Below are 19,310 nucleotides of genomic sequence, written 5' to 3'. Positions count from 1 at the left end.
ACCTTTAGTGTTGTAGCACCTACCCTTTGGAATTCCCTCTCCTTAAATATTAGACAGGCACCACCTCTGTTGTCTTTTTGGTGCCTACTGAAAACCTTTCTTTCTCCACAAGCCTTTTAAGCATATGTGCTGAAATTGTTTTTAGTTTTTTTTAAAAAGATGTTTCATTTTAAGATGTTTTGGAGAGCCAGTGTGGTGTAGTGGTTAAGGTGTTGGACTATGACCTGAGAGACCAGGGTTTGAATCCCCACACAACCATGAAGCTACCTGGGTGACCTTGGGCCTGTCACTGCCTCTTAGCCTCAGAGGAAGGCAATGGTAAAAACCACCTACTATGAAAAACCTATTCCTAGGGTCGCCCATAAGTCGGAATCAACTTGAAGGCAATACATTTACATTTCATAGATGTTTTTAGCGTTTTATTGCCTGTTAGCCACCCTGGGCTCCTTCTGGGAGGAAGGGTGGGATATACATTTAATAAATAAATAATAAACACAAGTCCTGATAAAAATTGTAGATGGCAGGCAACATCTTAGAAGAGGCCACCTGCTCTTTGCTCTCCCCAGGAGGGGAATGCTGATGGTGACATGTGTGCAACATTGAAATGCAAAGTTGTGTGTCTTCAGAAAAACTGTTTTTATTCATACCTAAAATTAAGTACCAATTAGAGCTGCAAGCATGAATTGCTTTTGTCAGCTGATTCATCAAAGAAAGCTGCATGCCTGGATCCAGCAAGTGGCAGCAGTGTGTGGAGACAGAGGCCTGGATACTTACACATCCTATCTTTAACCTTTTTATCAGACACTCCTAAAACTGAAGCTTACCTACCAACCACAGCTATTTATTTAATTAAATGTTTATAAACTGCACTTTCATATACAATATCACAAGGCGGTATACCAACAGTAAAAACAGCTTTAAAATGTCAAGACACCTGTGGGTGCTGCTGCTGTCATAACCTAAATCCCCACTTTTTGCTAATAGGTACTAAATGTCATAATTCTAATGGTTTTGGCATTTGGAGAATAATATGACAATCAAGATGGTAATGCATGTAGCACCTAATTGGCAAAATGTGTTTCTTACTTTGTAAGGGGAAAGTATGTTTTTGACATTTCAAACTTCCTCGACAGGTCATGCCACCAAGTCGCCATGAAAGTCGGGTGCGGACTCACTACCATAACCCTTATCTTAAAGGACTTACAACTTTGGCGCATATGCAGAGTGTTTCCTTCCCCCTTCCCCTCCCCTTTGGGTGTTGGTAATCGAAACCAACAGTGTCCCACATCTTGGGTTTGTTTAGGGCAGAGTGTAATTTCTAGGGGGGCTTCAACCTCTCCTCAGGTCTCATTTTAACAATTGAACATTGAGCGGTGGAGTTAAGAGCACGTAAAAAGGCCTCGACAGCACTGGCTGTTACAGCGCGAAAAGGAGGGCGGGGAGAGGCAAGGCAAGCGTGAGGAGCCACGGGAAAGCGTTTGCTGTCGAGAAACTCAATCCGAGCTAAACTTTTCCCTCGTCCCCGCCCCGCAGGACTTGGCAGCCATCCGCTCCAGGACTGCCATGGCCGACGGCTTCGGATTGGCGCTGGCCCTGCTAGCCTCGGCCCTACTGGGCTTCCAAGAGGGGATGACCGAGCAGGAGCTGCGCTTCAAACCCGCACCCCGCCACAGACCCGTGCGGCTTTTCACCGAATCCGAGCTGGCGAGATACAACGGGCAGGAGGTACGGGGAGGTTTCCGGGAGAGGACGACGGGGAAGGGCTGCCCCCTTGCGGGCCAGGCTTGGGCTGGGAGGACTTGCTGCACCTATCTTGCAACGCTGGCCCAGGCTTCGGGAGGCGGAGAGGATTCCGCTCGTGCTGTTTGATTCGATCAGGCAGATCCAGAGAAGCAACCGAGTCAGACTGCTGGGTGCTGACTACATTTGTCTTGTTGTTGGTTGGTTTCCCGACACTTTGAGCGGCAGGCTACTTCTTCCAGTAAGATGTGGATGCAAAGTACTCGAAACACCTATGTGTCGTTGTATCGTCTATTTGATTCCCGTTGCAACAGAAGGAAGCGTCAAACATTTTTGTTTAGGCAAGCCTATGCATAGATGTTAATGTGTTTTAATCTTCTTAGTCTGTTTTTAATGTTTTTAATTACTTGTTTTATCAATAATTGTAAAAAAAAAATTGTAAACCTCTTAGAGGTTTTTTACAATCAAGTAGTATATAAATTTTGTGAAATAAAAAAAATGCCTGTGTTGGAGAACCTATGGACTCATATTCAGGAGTCGAACCACTGAACACTCAGGGTTTTCTTAGTAAACAGGTGTAGAAGGATGCTGTTCAGGTGCAAACCTGTACATACTTACTTGAGCCAAAGCTTCAGCAGGATTTTTTTTTAAAAAAATTGAAGTAAATATACGTAAGGCTGGGCTGTAATTCATATCTCTTCCTTAATTTCCCCTTTGAAGGGTATGTCCAGTGGTGTAGTCATAAAGTGGTGAGATAAACGACAAGCCCATGTTCAGACATAGTGCTGAACCAAGCCATGGCTTGGCCCAAGTAGAGCAGCAGGTCTGGGAGAGAAGCATTGCAGTCGTGATCTCTCTAGAAACCCACACATGGTTTGACTTAGTGCAATGTGCAAACGGGTCATAAAAGCTTTATAGGACACAAAAAGAAGGAATGCCTCTCTCTTTTAACTTGCTTTAAGTTGCTTTGGGGTTGTTTGGGGAAATAGCAAGTTAACAGCTTTAAAAATATATATTTGATGATTCTTAAGTATCTATATCTCTTGGTTTTTGAAAAAAATGTTTCAGGAGGATCAACCTATTTATATAGCTGTGAAAGGTGTGGTGTTTGATGTCACGGCTGGAAAAGGTGAGTTAACTGTACAGCAAGAAGGTTTTCCTCTTTCTTTCCTCAGCCTCTGGCCAGGGCTGGCACCACGAATGACTGGGCCCTTGGGCACCAGGCTGTCCCTGGCCTGTGTCGTCATGCTCCCCAACATCCGATGCAGATGGAGCGGGCTTAAATAGGCCTGCCCCACCGACTTCCTGTGTTGCCACATCAGTGTGCTGGCACATTGCACGTGCAGTCTGCTATCATCCAAGATGGTGGAGGGGGTATTCACCCCTTAGGGATACCCTCCCATCTTGGGTGATGGAAGGCATCAGCACACTAGCGCACTGAAGCAGCGATGCAGGAGGTAGGTGGGGCAGGTGAGCCTCTGTTGAAGCCATCATGTCTAGTTGCCATTGTTAGACTTGTCCTCTATGCATTTGTCTAATCCTCTTTTAAAGCCATCCAAGTTGGTGGCCTCTTGTGGGAGTGAATTCCATAGTTTTAACTATGTGATGCATGAAGAAGTACTTTCTTTTGTCTGTCCTGAATCTTCCAACGTTCAGCTTCATTGGATGTCCATGAGTTCTAGTATTATGTATAATATACAGTGCTGGATGACCTCTGATCATTTGCTGGTTTTATATCATCAGTTCTATGTTAGTAGTATGTTGCTTTCATGGCTAGGGTGGATGATAAGTGCATTAAGTGGGCATCTTAAATGTTTTTAATGCTGTTTTGTTTTAATGTATTTTAAGATATGTTTTAATGATGTTTTAAAGTGTTTTGAGGCTTTGTTTGCCACCCTGGGCTCCTGCTGGGAGGAAGGGTGGGATACAAATAAAATAAATAAATAAATAAATAAATAATCTTTTCTCTCCTTGTACAATTGAGGCTAAGAAAATATTTTCAGTTCTTCATTGTTGGAATCTAAATTTGAAGTACTGGTGCTATGCAAAGGCAACAGATAAGCCTCCAAATATTGTCAGTCCCAGCATCCAGTGTGCAAGCATTGAATTTCTAGGCTCCTGAGCAACCAGATGACTGTGGGATTTTTCTACCCTCATTTACAGTTTTCTAACTTATACGTTGTTGTCCTCAAATGAAACAGCCTTTTTGACATAAGTTCTATGAGAGTTTTTTTTAAAGTGTAATGAATCTGGGCTTCATTACTGATATATTATTTTCTTCTCCTTGGACAGAGTTTTATGGGAAAGGAGCACCATACAATGCGCTTGTTGGCAAAGACTCCACACGAGGAATTGCAAAGATGTCACTTGATCCAGTGGATCTCACACATGATACAGTAAGGAAAAGAGATATCTGTTCTGTGTGGCGTGAGCAGGGTGCACAGTCCTGGATATCTGCTTGCATGTGGCCCTGGTTGCATTGGTGATTACCTGTTGACCCAAGTGCATGTAGGATCAGACAGGTGGGTGGACTCAAAAAGCAGAGCTGCCAAAAGCGGGGTGGGGATCTCTGGTACCTATGCATCTTTCTTTCCCTTTTTCATAGTGAGATGACACTGTGACTGGATCTGATCTCTCTTCTCTTCCCCTCCTCCCCCTGCACACACCTTTCTCTCTTTACACAATCACATTTCATTTAGATGGGACTAACAGAAGAGGAGCTGCAGTCTCTGGATGACACATTCAATAATGTCTACAAAGCCAAATATCCTATTGTTGGCTATACTGCCCAAAGAATTCTCAATGAAGATGGCAGCCCTAATCCAAACTTCAAACCTGAAGATCAGCCACACTTCGTCATTAAGGATGAGTTTTGACCAATGACTTTGCAATCTGAGATGCTGTCCTGCATTATGATAGAAAATAGACAAAAACTGGCTGTATGGCTGACAACAGGGAGAACCCTTGAAAAATGAATAGTGTAGTGTGCCTATAACTGTATGTATTTTTAACGTCTTTGAGGGTAAAACTAAATACCAAATGCTTACTTCACTTTTATTATGCTCCTGCAGTTGGTGAACCAGTAATGTTGTGCTGCTTGTGAACTTTATCCAAGTGCAGTCCTCCCTGTTCCCCTCAAAAATATTGCATGCCAGTGCCTTTCTATCTGCCTCTTGATTGGCTAACTAAATGCCAGTCTTTATGAGAAGGACAGCATCCAGTAGCTACTGGGGTATTTGCAATCTCTAGATATTTTCCCCTTTCCATCCTAGCATAGGACTAATGTGAATCCCATAGGTAGAACATGATTTATATTCATAAGAAAGGTACTGCATGTGTGCACACAGCATACACATTGGGCAGTGTCAATTTTCCAGTTTGGGCTATAACCTGAGATCTGTGACAAAACGTTGCAGTATGGAGTGTTCCAGTTTTATGGGGCCAGCCAGCCAGCCATGTCATCTTGAAAGATACTCCATTCCATTTGCCCACTTTTCTGTTTTTCTCCACCAACAGTCAGTCAGCATTCTGCACCCACTGAGCATGCTCAGTCCTCAGAGGGCTGTGTTTGTGGTTCTTTTCCATTTCTGCAAACCTTGGAGTAACTCGAGCCTGTTCATACCCTTCTTCTCTTATTTTAGACTTATTGTATTTATTTACTACCTTCCTAAACTGCCCAATAGCTGAAGCTCTCTGGGCGGTTTGAATCCTCCTGGGCGTGGACTGGCATGGCCTACATAAGGATCCATACAGAGAATGAGTTCACTATTAGAGGAATATTTAAAACTGGAACTCCTTGGAGAGATGCTTTCAGAGGCCTCTACAGCTGAAGAAAAACAGCAAGAGATGACAGTCACTATCATGTTTGTGAGCTTCCTGCGAGCATATGTCTGGCAACTGCTAGAGACACTGCACTGGACTGAATGTTCTTAAGTAGATCCAGAAATGTCTTTTTTTGTCACTTCTGCAGAGATAAAGAATGATGTGCAATGGAAGAACCCTACATAGAATCTCCAGATTTCATGGTTTACATCATCATCATCATCATCATATTTTCATCATTACAGCAAATTCATTATCCCCACCCTGATGGAGTGCAGATATGTGAATGGATCAGTAACAGGCTGAAGACTTGAGCAGCAAGGTGGAATCTGAGGCCCTTCAGGTGTTGTTGGACTCCAACTGCCATCAGCCTCGCCCTTGGCTAGCACGATCAGAGATTATGACATAAAGTTACATAGCAACCTAGGAAACTACCTTATACTGAGTCAGACCCACTGGTACATCTAGTGCAGCACTGTCTACACTGAGTGGCAGTGACTTTCTGGGTTTTGAGGCAGGGAGCCTCTCCCAGTCCTATCTGGAGATGCAGGAGATTGAACCTGGGACCTGCATGCAAGGTAGATGCTCTACCACTGAGCTACGGCCCTTCTCCAAACGCCTGGAGAGCCGCAGATTCTCCATTCCTCACTTCGAGCGTGTGGACTGTGCAGGTCAGATGAGCACTGAATACATACCATACAGATACACGAACCTCGGTTCCAGAATTGTACTAAGGTCTACATACTTTTAAAGTCATGATTATTTCATCGTGACTTCAATATTTCCAGCCCCTTTAGCCGGAGATTAATTTGTAGTTTAAAATATCTGTGTGTTGTCATCTTAAATATAAATTTGTTCCCTGTCTTTTACTACTGTCTCTCTATGGCTTGATCATATTTTATTTACTTCAGTACTCTGGAGAGAAGGTTGTGTTGTGGGTTTTTTGGTTTGTTTTTTGCCTCCTAGTTAACCTAATTTACATCATCTCTTGTTTCTACCAGGGAAAGGCCAGCCCATATCCATCTGTCAGAGTCCTATTAGCAAATCTCTCTGGCCTTAATTTGCATCGCTGCTGGAGAACATTAGTACTTATGCTAGACAAATTGATGTTAACCGCAGAGTTGTGGTAGCCTAAAGAGATTGTGTTGTGTTATGTTGCTTTATCTGACAGGCTCAATTAGCGGTATGGCACTGAGCAGCCACTCAAAATTCTCCAAAGAGAGCGTGTTCTCTTGAGTTTACCTCCCTGCTGCTTGATTTCAAAGAGTATTTGATAATACATCCCTCTCAGGGGAACACGAACACACGCACACACAGAGAGATTAAAAAATGTGCTCCTAAGGAACATTAAATAAAACCTGTGAAACTCCCTCCCAACAGAGATTAGACAGGCACCCTCCTTGCTGAACTTCAGCCACACAATGAAAACGTTCTTATTCCAACAAACATTTTAAGGTAGTATTTGGTTTTATGATGAATTGTTCTTGTTGTCTTTTCTGTATGGTTCATTTTTATGTATGCTGCTTAGAAATGCTAATGATTACATGGTACTGTATATAAATGTCTTAAATAAATAAATGAGAGGAAAGTTACATGAGAGCTAGTATACAATCAAAACTGGATTTTGATCCAAGAAAACCCCTGCTTTGGATATCGTGTTAGCTATAGGAAGCTGCCGTGTGCCAGGTCAGGCTGCTTGTCCTAGTTCTGTCTACTTTTAACTAGAAGCAACTGTTTCAAGTGTCATGGGAGGAAAAACCTTTGTCTAATGTCAGAACCCAGGGCCCTCCAGTGAAGTTGAATGGTGTGATATAGGAGAGACCAAAAAGGAGTAGTTCGTCACAAACCCCAAACTGTAGCGATGGCTGCCGACTTGGAACAGCTTTAAAATGGGATTGGACATATCTTTGGAGGATAAGGCTTTCAAGGGCTACCAGTCACAATGGCTATGTACTGCCTCCAGTTTCAAAGGTAATATGCCTCTGACTACCAGTCGCTGGGGATCACAATCAGGAGAACACTCTTCAGCAGCAGACAGCGTGGTGGGGCTGCACTGCTCACCTGACCTCTGTCTAGCTGAGTCACTGCAACATATGGCGATGGAGAGGGGAGGGTCATGACAAGGTCAGTGTGGTGCAGACACACCAGTAGGAGTGGCAAATTAACTCCGATGGTGCATTTGAACTGGGCTGGCCTTGCTGCCTCCAGACCCCTCTCATTCACCATCCTGGTATGCTGCAGCAACTCTGTTGGACAGAGGTCAGTTGATGTCAGGCCCAGGATGTGACTCAGGAACCAGACCAACGGCTGTAGTTAATTCGTGTTTTATTAGGGTAATGTCCAAACAAAGACTGCGTTTTCTCATGAAGCAATACAGGGATACAGGTCCTGCGGCATTGGGAGAAAGTTGACAGAGCAAGGGACTTCTTCCCGCCTGTTCTTTAAGAAGGGGCCAAACGGGCGCGCAATCTTTCGCTCCTCCTTAACTGCCCCTCAGGTACTGCCCGCCTTCCCCCCCTTCTCTCCTGTCTTTTCAGCTGTCTGCGTGTGCGCGGTGAGGGGGGAAGCATCACCCCCTCCTCTTCTGAAGTTTCCGATTCCAGGATGGGGGATAGGGGAGGGGCTGATGGTAAACTGCCTCCCCGCTTTTCGGCTGTGAGCAGCCCTCCCTCTTTCCCCTCTTGCTCTGAGCCTGAAAGAGGGGGAGGCGTGAGAATGTCCAGGGAGGGCTCAGGCTCCCTGTCGCTAAGCGACCTTATCACTGGCAGTTCCTCTGTTTCGTCTTCGCTCCAAAGGGGGGAAGTTCCTCCCCCTTCCCTCTGCCATCCATCTGAATACTCTTCTCCCAACTCTTCGGGATCCAGCTCCCCGGGATTGGGACCCCAGCTCTGCCTTCCGACAGTTGAGCAGTGCAGCCCCACCACACTGTCGGCTGCTGGTACTATTGAACTTGTGTCCAGTTTGCAGGCTTTTTATGGGCATTTGGCTAGCCACTCTGAGAATAGAATGCTAGCTAGCTAGGCCTTTGGTCTGATTGAGTGGCTCCCTTTGAATGTCTTTATGTTTCCCATTGCCTGTTTACCTGATCTTTTTAACAGGAGATACTAGGGACTGAACCTGGGGCTTCTGCATGCAAATCATGGGTTCTGCAACTAAGCTGTGGTACCTTGCTCAGGTGCCTGGGGGAGAGATCAGGAACTGTGTGCAACTGAACGACGTGATGAGCCACAGGACTGCAATGAACTCACTAGGCAAGCTGCTATTCTCTTAGGCTGGAACTAGACATGGTGACAGACATGGGCTCTGCTGCTGCTGAAAACAAGAATCCCTCTGTTCTTTCTGTTGTTATTATTAATAATAATAATAATAATAATTTAAACTTCTATCCCACCCTTTCTGAAGGAGCCCAGAGCAGCGAACAAAACACTGAAAACATTTCAAAAACAAAACATCTTTAAAACATTTTAAAAATAAAACATCTTAAAATTTTCTTTTAATTAAGAAAACTTTAAAAAACCAGTTCTAGCACAGATGCAAACTGGGATAAGGTCTCTACTTAAAAGGCTTGTTGAAAGAGGAAGGTCTTCAGTAGGCGCTGAAAAGATAACAGAGATGGCACCTGTCTAATATTTAATGGGAGGGAATTCCAAGGCGTAGTGCCACTACACTAAAGGTCTGCTTCCTATGTTGTGTGGAATGGACCTTCTAATAAGATGGGAATGGAATTTATTTGGCTGTTTCCTGTAACTGACCAATGTAACAAAAAATGTTGTATATCCTTTATAGCTGACATTTTCAGCTGAGCATGTGGCCTTCAGTGCTGCCTAGCTGTTCCTGTGAGGATTATGATTTTTTTTAACCCCTGGATACAACTGACCCAGTGTTTTCATCTGTCCGCTTCTAATCTTGCTCATGTTAGCATAACGTGGACGCCCACGTGGTTTGAAAGAGGCTGTTAGGAACAAGAATAGCTGCAAACATACCGTTCTGTCCTGTTTGTTTAATTCCATGCATGAATTGCTTTAAATGAAATAACTCAAAGTGATTGCACAATAAAAACATCAGCAATGGGAACAGTTACACAGTTTCATATCTAAAAGCAGTTGTAACCATTGTAATGCAATGCAGTCTAGAATAAACTGAAACCTAGCCTCCGCTGTGTGTTTGATCAATGTTGGCTTTATTAACGTTGGAATATTTTGAAAGTATTGTATTTTATTATGGAAGTTGCCTTGACAAAGAATTTTATTCTTCAAGGTGACTTATAAATATTTTCAATAATAGACTATCCTTTTGATGGTGTCTGTCTTATTGTCATGTAGTCATAATATATTTCTGCAGAGGCAACATAAGAATATGATGGATCTTGCATTGTTTTCCATTAAGTTTCTTGCCAGGGTATCTTTTGTGTCCCACAGCTGAGCTGAGGCAGCTGTAGGATTTGGCATATATACATTAGAGTTGTAGAAAAAGTAAAATAAGCTGCATTGGTCCAAAAGGAGGGGGGGGAAACAATAGCCAGACGAAACCTTTATTAAAACCATCCTTTTGCAACCTCTTGCCCTCCAGATGTTTTTGATTACAAGTCCCATGAGCTAACACAGGCTGATTAGACCAAGCAAAATGTTACAAAATAGCAAGATGTTGAGTTCTCCACAACTCTTAACCAGGTTAGATGTTAAACAAAGCTGGGAAGGGGAAAAAGGTGGCTTGATGCTGAAGCCTTGGAATCTACATTTAGTCACACTCTTAAAATGGAGTACAGGAGGAGACAAGACAGTGTTGCATATCTCCTGTGTATGTTTACTCAGAAGTAAGTTTCATTCCAGGCAGTGGGGCTTCCTTCCTGGTAAGTATGATGAGAATTGCAGCCTTAGATTAGCACTACCACATGCTGTGCAAATTTCAAGTTGTCCCTAGAACTTGCCCTAGGATTGCTGGAATAAAGGACCAAAATGATGATTGAACCCCCATTTTTGAAAATAGATTATTCTGCTGTTACCTGGATCCATCTCCTTCCTTAGTAGGTGATACACGTAGGTCCTTGGTAGGGGGAGAACAGAAGTAAAACAGAAATTAGGCAATTTTTATATGAATAAAGCTGGAGATTAATTTTAGGTGGTGTACTAGGTAAAAAGAAGAGTCAACACCTGCCAAATTGAGTAGCATTAACTACTAGTAGGAACAAATGTAACTCTCAGTTGTGGTCAATATCTATCAGCAGAAGGAATGGTCTTCCTCCGGTGGGCCATCAAAGCCCAAACTCACTATTTTGTGGCAGTGAAACTCAGCAGAAACCCAAAGTATCGAGATTGCAGAAGTACAGAAAATAAAATGCCCTAAGCACTTTATTCCCATTTCTAAACATTATTGTTATATGCCTTCAAGTCTATTTCAACTTATGGCAACCCTATGAATTGGTGACCTCCAACAGCATCTGTTATAAACCACCCTGTTCAGATCTTGTAAGTTCAGGTCTGTGGCTTCCCTTTCTAAACACTACAGTTGCAAAAATGTTATGAACAGCAAACTCTTAGCACCTCAAGCCTTGCAAAAATTAGAAATAGCTTCATATACCTCATTCCCATATTTTTCTAAATTTAAATATAATACAGTAGTTACATCTGCTCTTTTACTAATAAGTACTCAAAGCTGCTTACAAGCAAAAACAAATAACACATTAAATAATATGCAATAATAAAGAATATTGAATTAAAACAAGCAATCATTAAAAGCAGCAATTCATTATTAAAAGCAGAAGTGAAACAAAATACAGCTTCTAGGTGTGCACACTTTAAATAATTCATGTCCACACAGAAGGCCTCAGGACATTTTTGTACTAATTGGTTTATTTACAAATGTGCATTGTAGAAGTGCAGAAACAAGCACATAGGCAGTACCAGGTTTGTAATTAGCCAAGAATAATCTTCTGATGAGACCTTCTTTTGAGCAAATTTGCTTGGAAACCATTCTGCCTGACCTGGAAAATTCCAGGTTGTGGTTCCTCATGCAAAGGGAAGGGTATTCAGTATATTCTAAGACTAGGAACTGGTGAGTCCCGAGCAAGCACAAAAGGAGAGGTATGAAGGGAGGGAATCTCAGGGGCAGTGCCCCTGCCTTCCTCCAGAGGACTGTCAAAGCATTGCAAGACTTTGATTCAGATATGCGTTCTGTGGTTGAGCAGGAGACTTTTCTGTAGTAGGATTTATTTGTAATAAGCAATATTTAAATTTAAAACTCATATTTTTATGCTCCCTCTGAGTTCCCTTCAGAGAAAAGGACACTGATGACTTACCAGCCTTTCCCAACCTTTGGGTCCCCAGATGTTGCTGGATTCCAACTTTGAAAAACTTTATATAAGAGGTACCTGGACAATATATTTATGATATAGGTGGGTACTGAAAAGACCCTTGAAGAGTTTCTACAGCACATTAATGGAGTCCATAAGACCATACATTTGATATGAGTTATAATCAATTTAGTTCACTTTTTAGATGTGGATGTCTCTATACAAAATAAGGGACTCACTACTAATATATTTCATAAAAATACAGATGCCAGTTCATTCTTACAATATGATAGTAACCATCCAATGCACATTGAACTCAATCTTCCTTATTCTCAGATGTTGAGAATAAGAAGAAATTGTAGCGAGACTAAGGATTTCCACATACAGGCAAGAATATCCCCAGAAGAATTAAATAGAAGAGAGTATCCACTGAAACTTGAGAGAGGCCAAATATAAAGCTCTAAATAGGGATAGAAAAGATCTAATGACATCTAAGCCCAAACAAAATAAAGAGAAAATGATGGTCCCTCTTACTTTTGATAGCCATACGGATAGAATAAAGACTATCTTTAAAAAACATTGATATTTAATTGCGCATCTACCAGGATGCAAGGATGGCCCCCTATTTGGGTATAGAAGACAGAGGAACCTAAGAGATATACTGGTTCATAGTATGTGTAGGTAGGGATCAAACACTTATGGGCACAGCAATAAGAGGTAATTTTCCCTGTGGGAATTGCAGTGTTTGTCAGAATTGCAAGACAGAATTATTTGTGAACCCAATTAATCATCATTTTTTATTACGGTTTCTTTGATTGTAATACAAAAGGGGTTGTTTATGCTGTTATTTGCCCTTGTAAATATATATATATATTGTGATCACAACTAGAGCTATTAAAATCAGAATATGTGAACACAAGAGTTGTATCAGGATGCGAAAAATGCAAGCCCCTCTGGTTCAACACTTTGTGGAATGTGGACACAATGTGCAAGATCTAAAATTTTGTTGCCTGGAAAAGATACAAGCCCAGGGACATCAACTACATCGTAGACTGCAGCAAAGAGAACTATTTTGGATCTGCACACTTAATACAAAATTGCCTAATCATTATGAGGGATTACACATATTTTTAAATAAGCTTATTACTCTTTCTTCCTCCAACTTCCCATTATGTATAATTTACCTCTGTGCTGGTATGGGGAAACTCTAGCTTCATTCTCCCCAGTTCATTTCACCATTGTCACTTTAGGTCAATGGAGTATTTCCTAACAATTTTTCAATTCGGGTGTGTGTGTGATGCTTTTTGGTATCTTCCTTGGCTTTTTCACTTTCAGTGGTCATAAACAATAGTATTGTATTATATATATTGCTACAAGAGAGCCAGTGTGGCGTAGTGGTTAGTGCGTTGGACTATGACATGGGAGACCAGGGTTCAAATCCCCACGCAGTCATGAAGCTCACTGGGTGACCTAGGGCCAGTCACTGCCTCTCAGCCTCAGAGGGAGGCAATGGTAAACCACCTCTGAATACCGCTTACCATGAAATCCCTATTCATAGGGTCACCATAAATCAGAATCTACTTGAAGGCAGTACATTTACATTTTTACCAGTAGGTCTTAATGAAGATGTGAACAGGATGGTGATGAATTAGAAGTTATTTGTGTGGGAATGTGTAGTTTGTATGTTTATAAGGTTATATTATGTCTATCCACAGTGAGTGGCTCAGGGGTTACATGCCCTGCCACCTGTGCAGCCGTGGGCAAGCTGCATAGTCCCAAGGAGCCCAGTTGCCCCCCAGCTGGCAGTTGCAGACAAGGAAGGGGCTGGCTTGTGCAGCTGTGGCAAGCTGAGCAGGCCCTAGCCAGCTGGGGAGGACTAGCCTCGGAGGGAGGCAATGATAAACCCCCTCTGAATACCGCTTACCATGAAATCCCTATTCATAGGGTCGCCATAAGTCGGGATTGACTTGAAGGCAGCCCATTTCCATTTCCATTATGTCTGTTGGTTGGCCATTGTATTTTAATCACTAGTTTGGTTGCATTTAGCAACACTGCCTTTGATAGATATTTGGGATATCCCTTATCTACAAAAACACCTGCAAAGCTTGTTAAAAAGAAACAGCTGTGTGCTTCTACATTAGGAATTCTGGAATAAAGCAGAGTTATAGCATGTTTAAACACTGGTGTAAATTTAAGAAATAAATAATTTTATTGAGTTGGTGAGTAAGGTATGCTGGTCTTACCATAGTTTTTTTTTGTTTTTATTTTAACTAAATTGAATGTGGCATGTATTAGATTTTTACTGTGCATATATTTGCTTTTTATTGTATTAGGTTTGAATTGGGAAGACAATCTTGTAATGCTCACAGAGTTGGAGAGCATCTTCTATATATATTTTTGGTATGACATTCAGGAAATCTCCAGATCTTAGCTCTGTTGTTTTAAAGGGTGAGTTTATATAAGGAATAGAAAGATTTTTTATTTAGACTAATATCACATTTCCAGTATTCAAATAATATATTTTTTATCTTTGTAGGAGTTGTACTGTGAATTGTATTGTTATACTTATGCTGAATTGTATAGTTATTGATTGTACATTTATTGAACACTGAAGAAGACTTCGTCGAAACGCATTTGGTCATATGTTTTCACATTGTATTGCAGAAGTTGTTTTTGTATTGGTCATATGTTTTGATATTCTATTTTAGAAGCCGTGTTTGTATATATTGGTTATATTTACTTTTGTTCAATCAGCTATGATAGAGGTGTATATATTTTTTAAAGAATTTTTTTATAAAGCATCCACATCCTTATCATAGGCAGCTTTGAAGCTTTTTTGGTTCTCAATTCCTTGTTTTTCTAAATTCCAGTTCATTGGGACATACTTCTTGGTTTCTTTTGGTTGGCTGATGCTGGACTACAACTCCCATCAGCCCCAGCCAGGATGGCCAATGATCAGGAATTATGGGAACTGTAGTCCATCTGGGGATCCAAAGGCTGGGAAAGGCTGACAGAGTGCCTTTGTAATAATATGTTTATTTAACAATGTATGGATTGAATAGGCATGGTAGAGCTGCAGGAGCAAACATGCAGGTAGTACTAGCTTTACAGCAATGTCACTCCAAAATCCAAATGCCTTCACCAAAAATGCAGCATTCCACCTCTCCTTGTACACTCCAAACCCAGAAAAAAAGTTTCATCCCCCACACTGTTTGATGGCTATGATTCTTATTCCAAATACTTGGAAGAGTTTGGCAGTTATAGCCCTGACTCCATTCTTCCATTCTTGAGAGTTTATCAGGCAGGTGATGGTGAAAGAACTCTGGATGGTCCTGTATGAAATGGATTATATAGATTGATTTTACTCAAGGTCGAAAACCTTTATCTAGAGACCGATGAGGTGAGTATGACCTTTTGTATCCTTAACTGCAAAAAGGTTTTTATATTGTGGATCATTGTACCTTGAGGAATTTACTGGTGATTGATGCTGGCTTCATGCAACATGGAAGAGATGAGATTTTACAATTAAGTCCTTAAAAACAACAACAGGATTTGTTTGTTTTGTTTATATCTCATCTTTCTTCCAAGCTCAAGGTAGTGCACATGGTTCTCCCCCTCCCAATTTCATCCTAGCAACAACCTTATGAGGTAGGTTCGGTTAAGAGATGGTGACTGGCCGAAGATCACTCAGCTTCATGGCTGAGTGAGGATTTGAACCCTGGTCTCCCAGGTCCTAATCTGGCACTCTAATCACTATGCCACACTGACATAGTATATTTTTATTTATAGCCCAGCAAACCCGTTGGGTACCAGTCTCTACATCAGGACCATGTCACAAAACCAAAATATTACATTAGTGTTACAGGAAAATACATTGGTGTAGATGTTTAAGGCCAAAGTAGCAGAAGCAGTGATGCTTCTCTGAAACATCTTTTTTGTATTTTGGACTGGGAGCAATGTGCACAAATGTTTTTGCCACCAGAGGGCAATGTAATTCAAACAATGAGGGCAGACAGCCACATAGGGTTTGTCAAAATGGGCTCTGGCACTGGCAATATGGAGAGCTACAAGTTTCTACGTGTGCCTATAAAAAGTGTAAAATGTGTCAGCCCAGAAATTTAAATAGATATATCCCTGAGTATCCAAAGCCTCAAAGCGGATGCACCAAAAACAGGTTTGGTTTGATATAAAGCATCACTTACTGAGATTTCAAGAGCTAGGAAAAGCCTAATAGGTGGAAGAGCAGATGCTACGATACCTCCCCACATCATTTTATCTCCGTGTCTACATGGGCCCATGTCTGCAGCGCAGACAGATCTGAATTGGGGCAGGGGATGGTCTGCACATGCATGGCTCAGTCCTATAGCTGGTGCTAAGCAGGTCTGGGCCCATATGTTGCCTCCTGGAGAGACTCTCCAAGAATGAAATGTGAGCCGCTTTGAACTCTTCCAAGGAAGGGTGTGGTATTTGTGTGGCAGATAAATATAATGTAACAAGGAAGGATGGGTGAACTTGTGTTAAATGGATTAGGACCATAGGAAGCTGCCTCATACTGAGTCAGGCTGTTGGTCCCATCATGGTCTATTTCGACTGTCAGCAGTTCTCCAGGGTCCCAACTGTACCTGGAAATGCCAAGGACTGAACCTGGGGCCTTCTGCATGCCAAGCATGTGTTCTCCTTACTGAGGCCTTTCCTAAAGATGTTGCCTTAGTTGGGCAGAAGTTTGTGCCAGCTGGGACTCAAACCAGCTCACCTGAATGGGAATCTTGTATGAAGAAGGTGTGGCTCCTGGATGTAGGAACCCAGGACTTCTCACCCCCAGAGTAAGAAGCATGCCCCCACACCAACAAGTCTGAGTTTCCTCCATTCTGCAGCAGGAGTATTTTTATCTGTATCTAAGTCTGCTGCCCTGGGCTCCTACTGGGAGGAAGTAAAATGTAAATGTACTGCCTTCAAGTCGATTCTGACTTATGGTGACCCTATGAAGAGGGGTTTCATGAGGCTGAGAGGCAGTGACTGGCCCAAGGTCACCCAGTGCGCTTCATGGCTATGTGGGGATTTGAACCCTGGTCTCCCAGGTCATAGTCCAACACCTTAACCACTACATCACACTGGGAGGAAGGGCAGGATATAAATCAAATAACGAAATAATAAATAAATAATAGAGGAAAATAATTTTTTAAAACAATCCTTTATATAGCAACTTTATTGTTGGCTTTGGTACATGTAGAGGATTGCTGTTCTTGCTGCTGCCTTCCACCTAGTTTCCTTATGGATGGAAATGGATTTTATACAACCATACCTTGTTCGGTTATTTTTATGAAAAAAAAGAATTCATGCTTGTTTTTTTTTTCCAATTAATTTTTATTCAAATTTTCAAAACCAAAACAATACAAAAAGAAAAAACACAAATCAATAACTAATACAATAAAAAAAGAAAAAAATATATAAAAATATTGACTTCCGATTTGTCGTAGTTCAGCTATAAATCTATAATATATAACAAGCCTGTCTCCTAATAGATTATAAAATCACCTTCCTCCAGCGGTTATCTTAATTGGTTTCAAATCTCATTAACATCATATCATTTTATTCTTCCACAAAAAGTCGAAGAGAAGTTTCCAATCCTTGAGATATATGTCCATCAATTTTTTTTCTAGATAAACATGTCAATTAATCCAACTCATCAAGTCTACTAAGTCCAGTAATTTCAAATCGCTCTTCTTCCATTATCCGTATTGGTTCCATCTTCCATCTTCCATCTTTACGCACCCAATAATCTTGCTGTCATAGTCATATAATAAGAGTCTGATAGGAATTTCCTTTATCACAGATATTTTCTTGCCATCAATTCCGAACGTATTACTGAAGTATTGTTGCAAAGCCGCATCTCTGTTCCTCTTTTTTACATGATACACTAGCACATCTCTTGAAGATTTTTCCATTGACACAAAACAGGGATTAATTCTGTTAACTTTCTCCATTTCAAGTTCCATCAAATCCTTCCAGTCCAGGAATTTTTTTGAACCGATAATATCTTTATCTCCAATCTCTTCAATTCCTTCAGGGACAGCGCTGAGTTCCAAACCGTAATATTTGTCTCCAGGATCCATCACAGCCAGGAAATCCAAATCTTTTTCCATGTCCATATTTAATCCAATCTCCATAGTTTGAACCTTGCCTTTAATTTCTCTTTCATCCTTTTTTGGTTTTCCAGATCTATCTTTATTCTCCTTTCTCATAGAATCCTGAATTTCTTTCAGCTCCTGTCTCATTTCGTCAAATTCAATTCTCAACGCTTGACTATTATTTCTCAGTTCTTGTTTTATTGAGTTAATCCCATTCATTATTTTCTGAAACATGTCTAAAGATAAAGTCCCTTCTTGTACATCCATGATCTTCTTAATTGTCATTCTTAAAGCCAAAGGAACAAAACTCCTTCAATTTTCAATGTCCCAAGCAAAGAGCAGTTTATTTCTTTATCCAGTTACAAAGGAGTTAATCTTTCAAACCAACTGGCGTCACACTCTAGACAGCCCTTATCTCTTATATGCCCAGAAGTGCAAAAACAGCTTTAGTTCACAGCATCCAAATAACTAGTAGCAGAAAGAATGAGCAGATTCATCAAAAAAAAAAGTAGATCAGAAAAAATAGTCCCAGACATATATTACACAAAAGTCTTATAAATCAAAAAGATTTTTATTTTCTCTTCCAATCAGAAACCCCTCATCCATTGTAATCTTTATAATGCTATTTTCCATGTCAGCTTTTTGCAATAAAAAAAAGATAGGCTATTTTTATTTTCTTCCCCCTTAGTTCCGTGAGTAAAAGAGAAGGAAAGTTTTGACTCACCCAGGTTTTCTTAATTGCTGGTTCTTTGACAAATCTCTTTAGCTGTATAGATAAGAAAGTAATAAGCGTAGACAGAAGAATGCTTGCCTGTTAGTCCGTTTTTCTTTAAAGAAAAAAAAATGGGTCACTTATTCAGCTGAGCTAGCTAGAAATCCTCGCTCCGTCCGAGCTGCTGGAAGACCTTCTTTCACAGACAATTCTGACGAATTCCAGTCTCCAACAATCACAACAAAGCTGTGTGGGAAATCTCACGTTTCTTCCTTTTCCGGAAGAAATTATCCCCAGTCAAAAAAGACCCTTCTGACTGGATTTAAAACTGAAAAAGTTTCATCCAAGACGGGAGCCCGTCTCAGAGGCTGCACAGGCGGAGGGATCCTCCTGGGAAGTCCAAAAAAAAAAGAATTCATGCTTGTGAGCCTAATTTGTATATCAGAATTGGTATGGTATTTACCAGGTTAGATTTTCATGTTCTGGGGGAAAACCAAATTCAGTTTTATTGAATTTAAATCCTCTTTAATTCTATTCTATTCTCTTTTCATTTCATTTTCAAATTTTGAGTATCTCAGGTAGATGAATCAAGAAAACACCATGTAAACTCTGTGGGTTA

At 41.1% G+C, this 19,310-nt stretch overlaps 1 protein-coding gene across 1 annotated transcript; it reads left to right on the top strand.

Annotated features, from left to right (window-relative positions):
• Positions 1–1,350: 1,350 nt before the first annotated feature.
• NENF (neudesin neurotrophic factor) lies at positions 1,351–9,766 on the top strand. The gene is made up of 4 exons (XM_061625264.1): positions 1,351–1,725; positions 2,809–2,869; positions 4,033–4,136; positions 4,440–9,766. Exons 1-4 carry the CDS (start codon positions 1,564–1,566, stop codon positions 4,614–4,616), a joined length of 504 nt encoding a protein of 167 aa, XP_061481248.1. The 5' UTR covers positions 1,351–1,563; the 3' UTR covers positions 4,617–9,766.
• Positions 9,767–19,310: the final 9,544 nt, after the last annotated feature.

Source organism: Rhineura floridana, chromosome 4 (assembly GCF_030035675.1).
Source record: "Rhineura floridana isolate rRhiFlo1 chromosome 4, rRhiFlo1.hap2, whole genome shotgun sequence".
NCBI classification, from domain to species: Eukaryota; Metazoa; Chordata; class Lepidosauria; order Squamata; family Rhineuridae; genus Rhineura; species Rhineura floridana.
The sequence above is the reverse complement of the archived record's forward strand: the minus strand, read 5'-3'. Positions and strand labels throughout refer to the sequence as shown.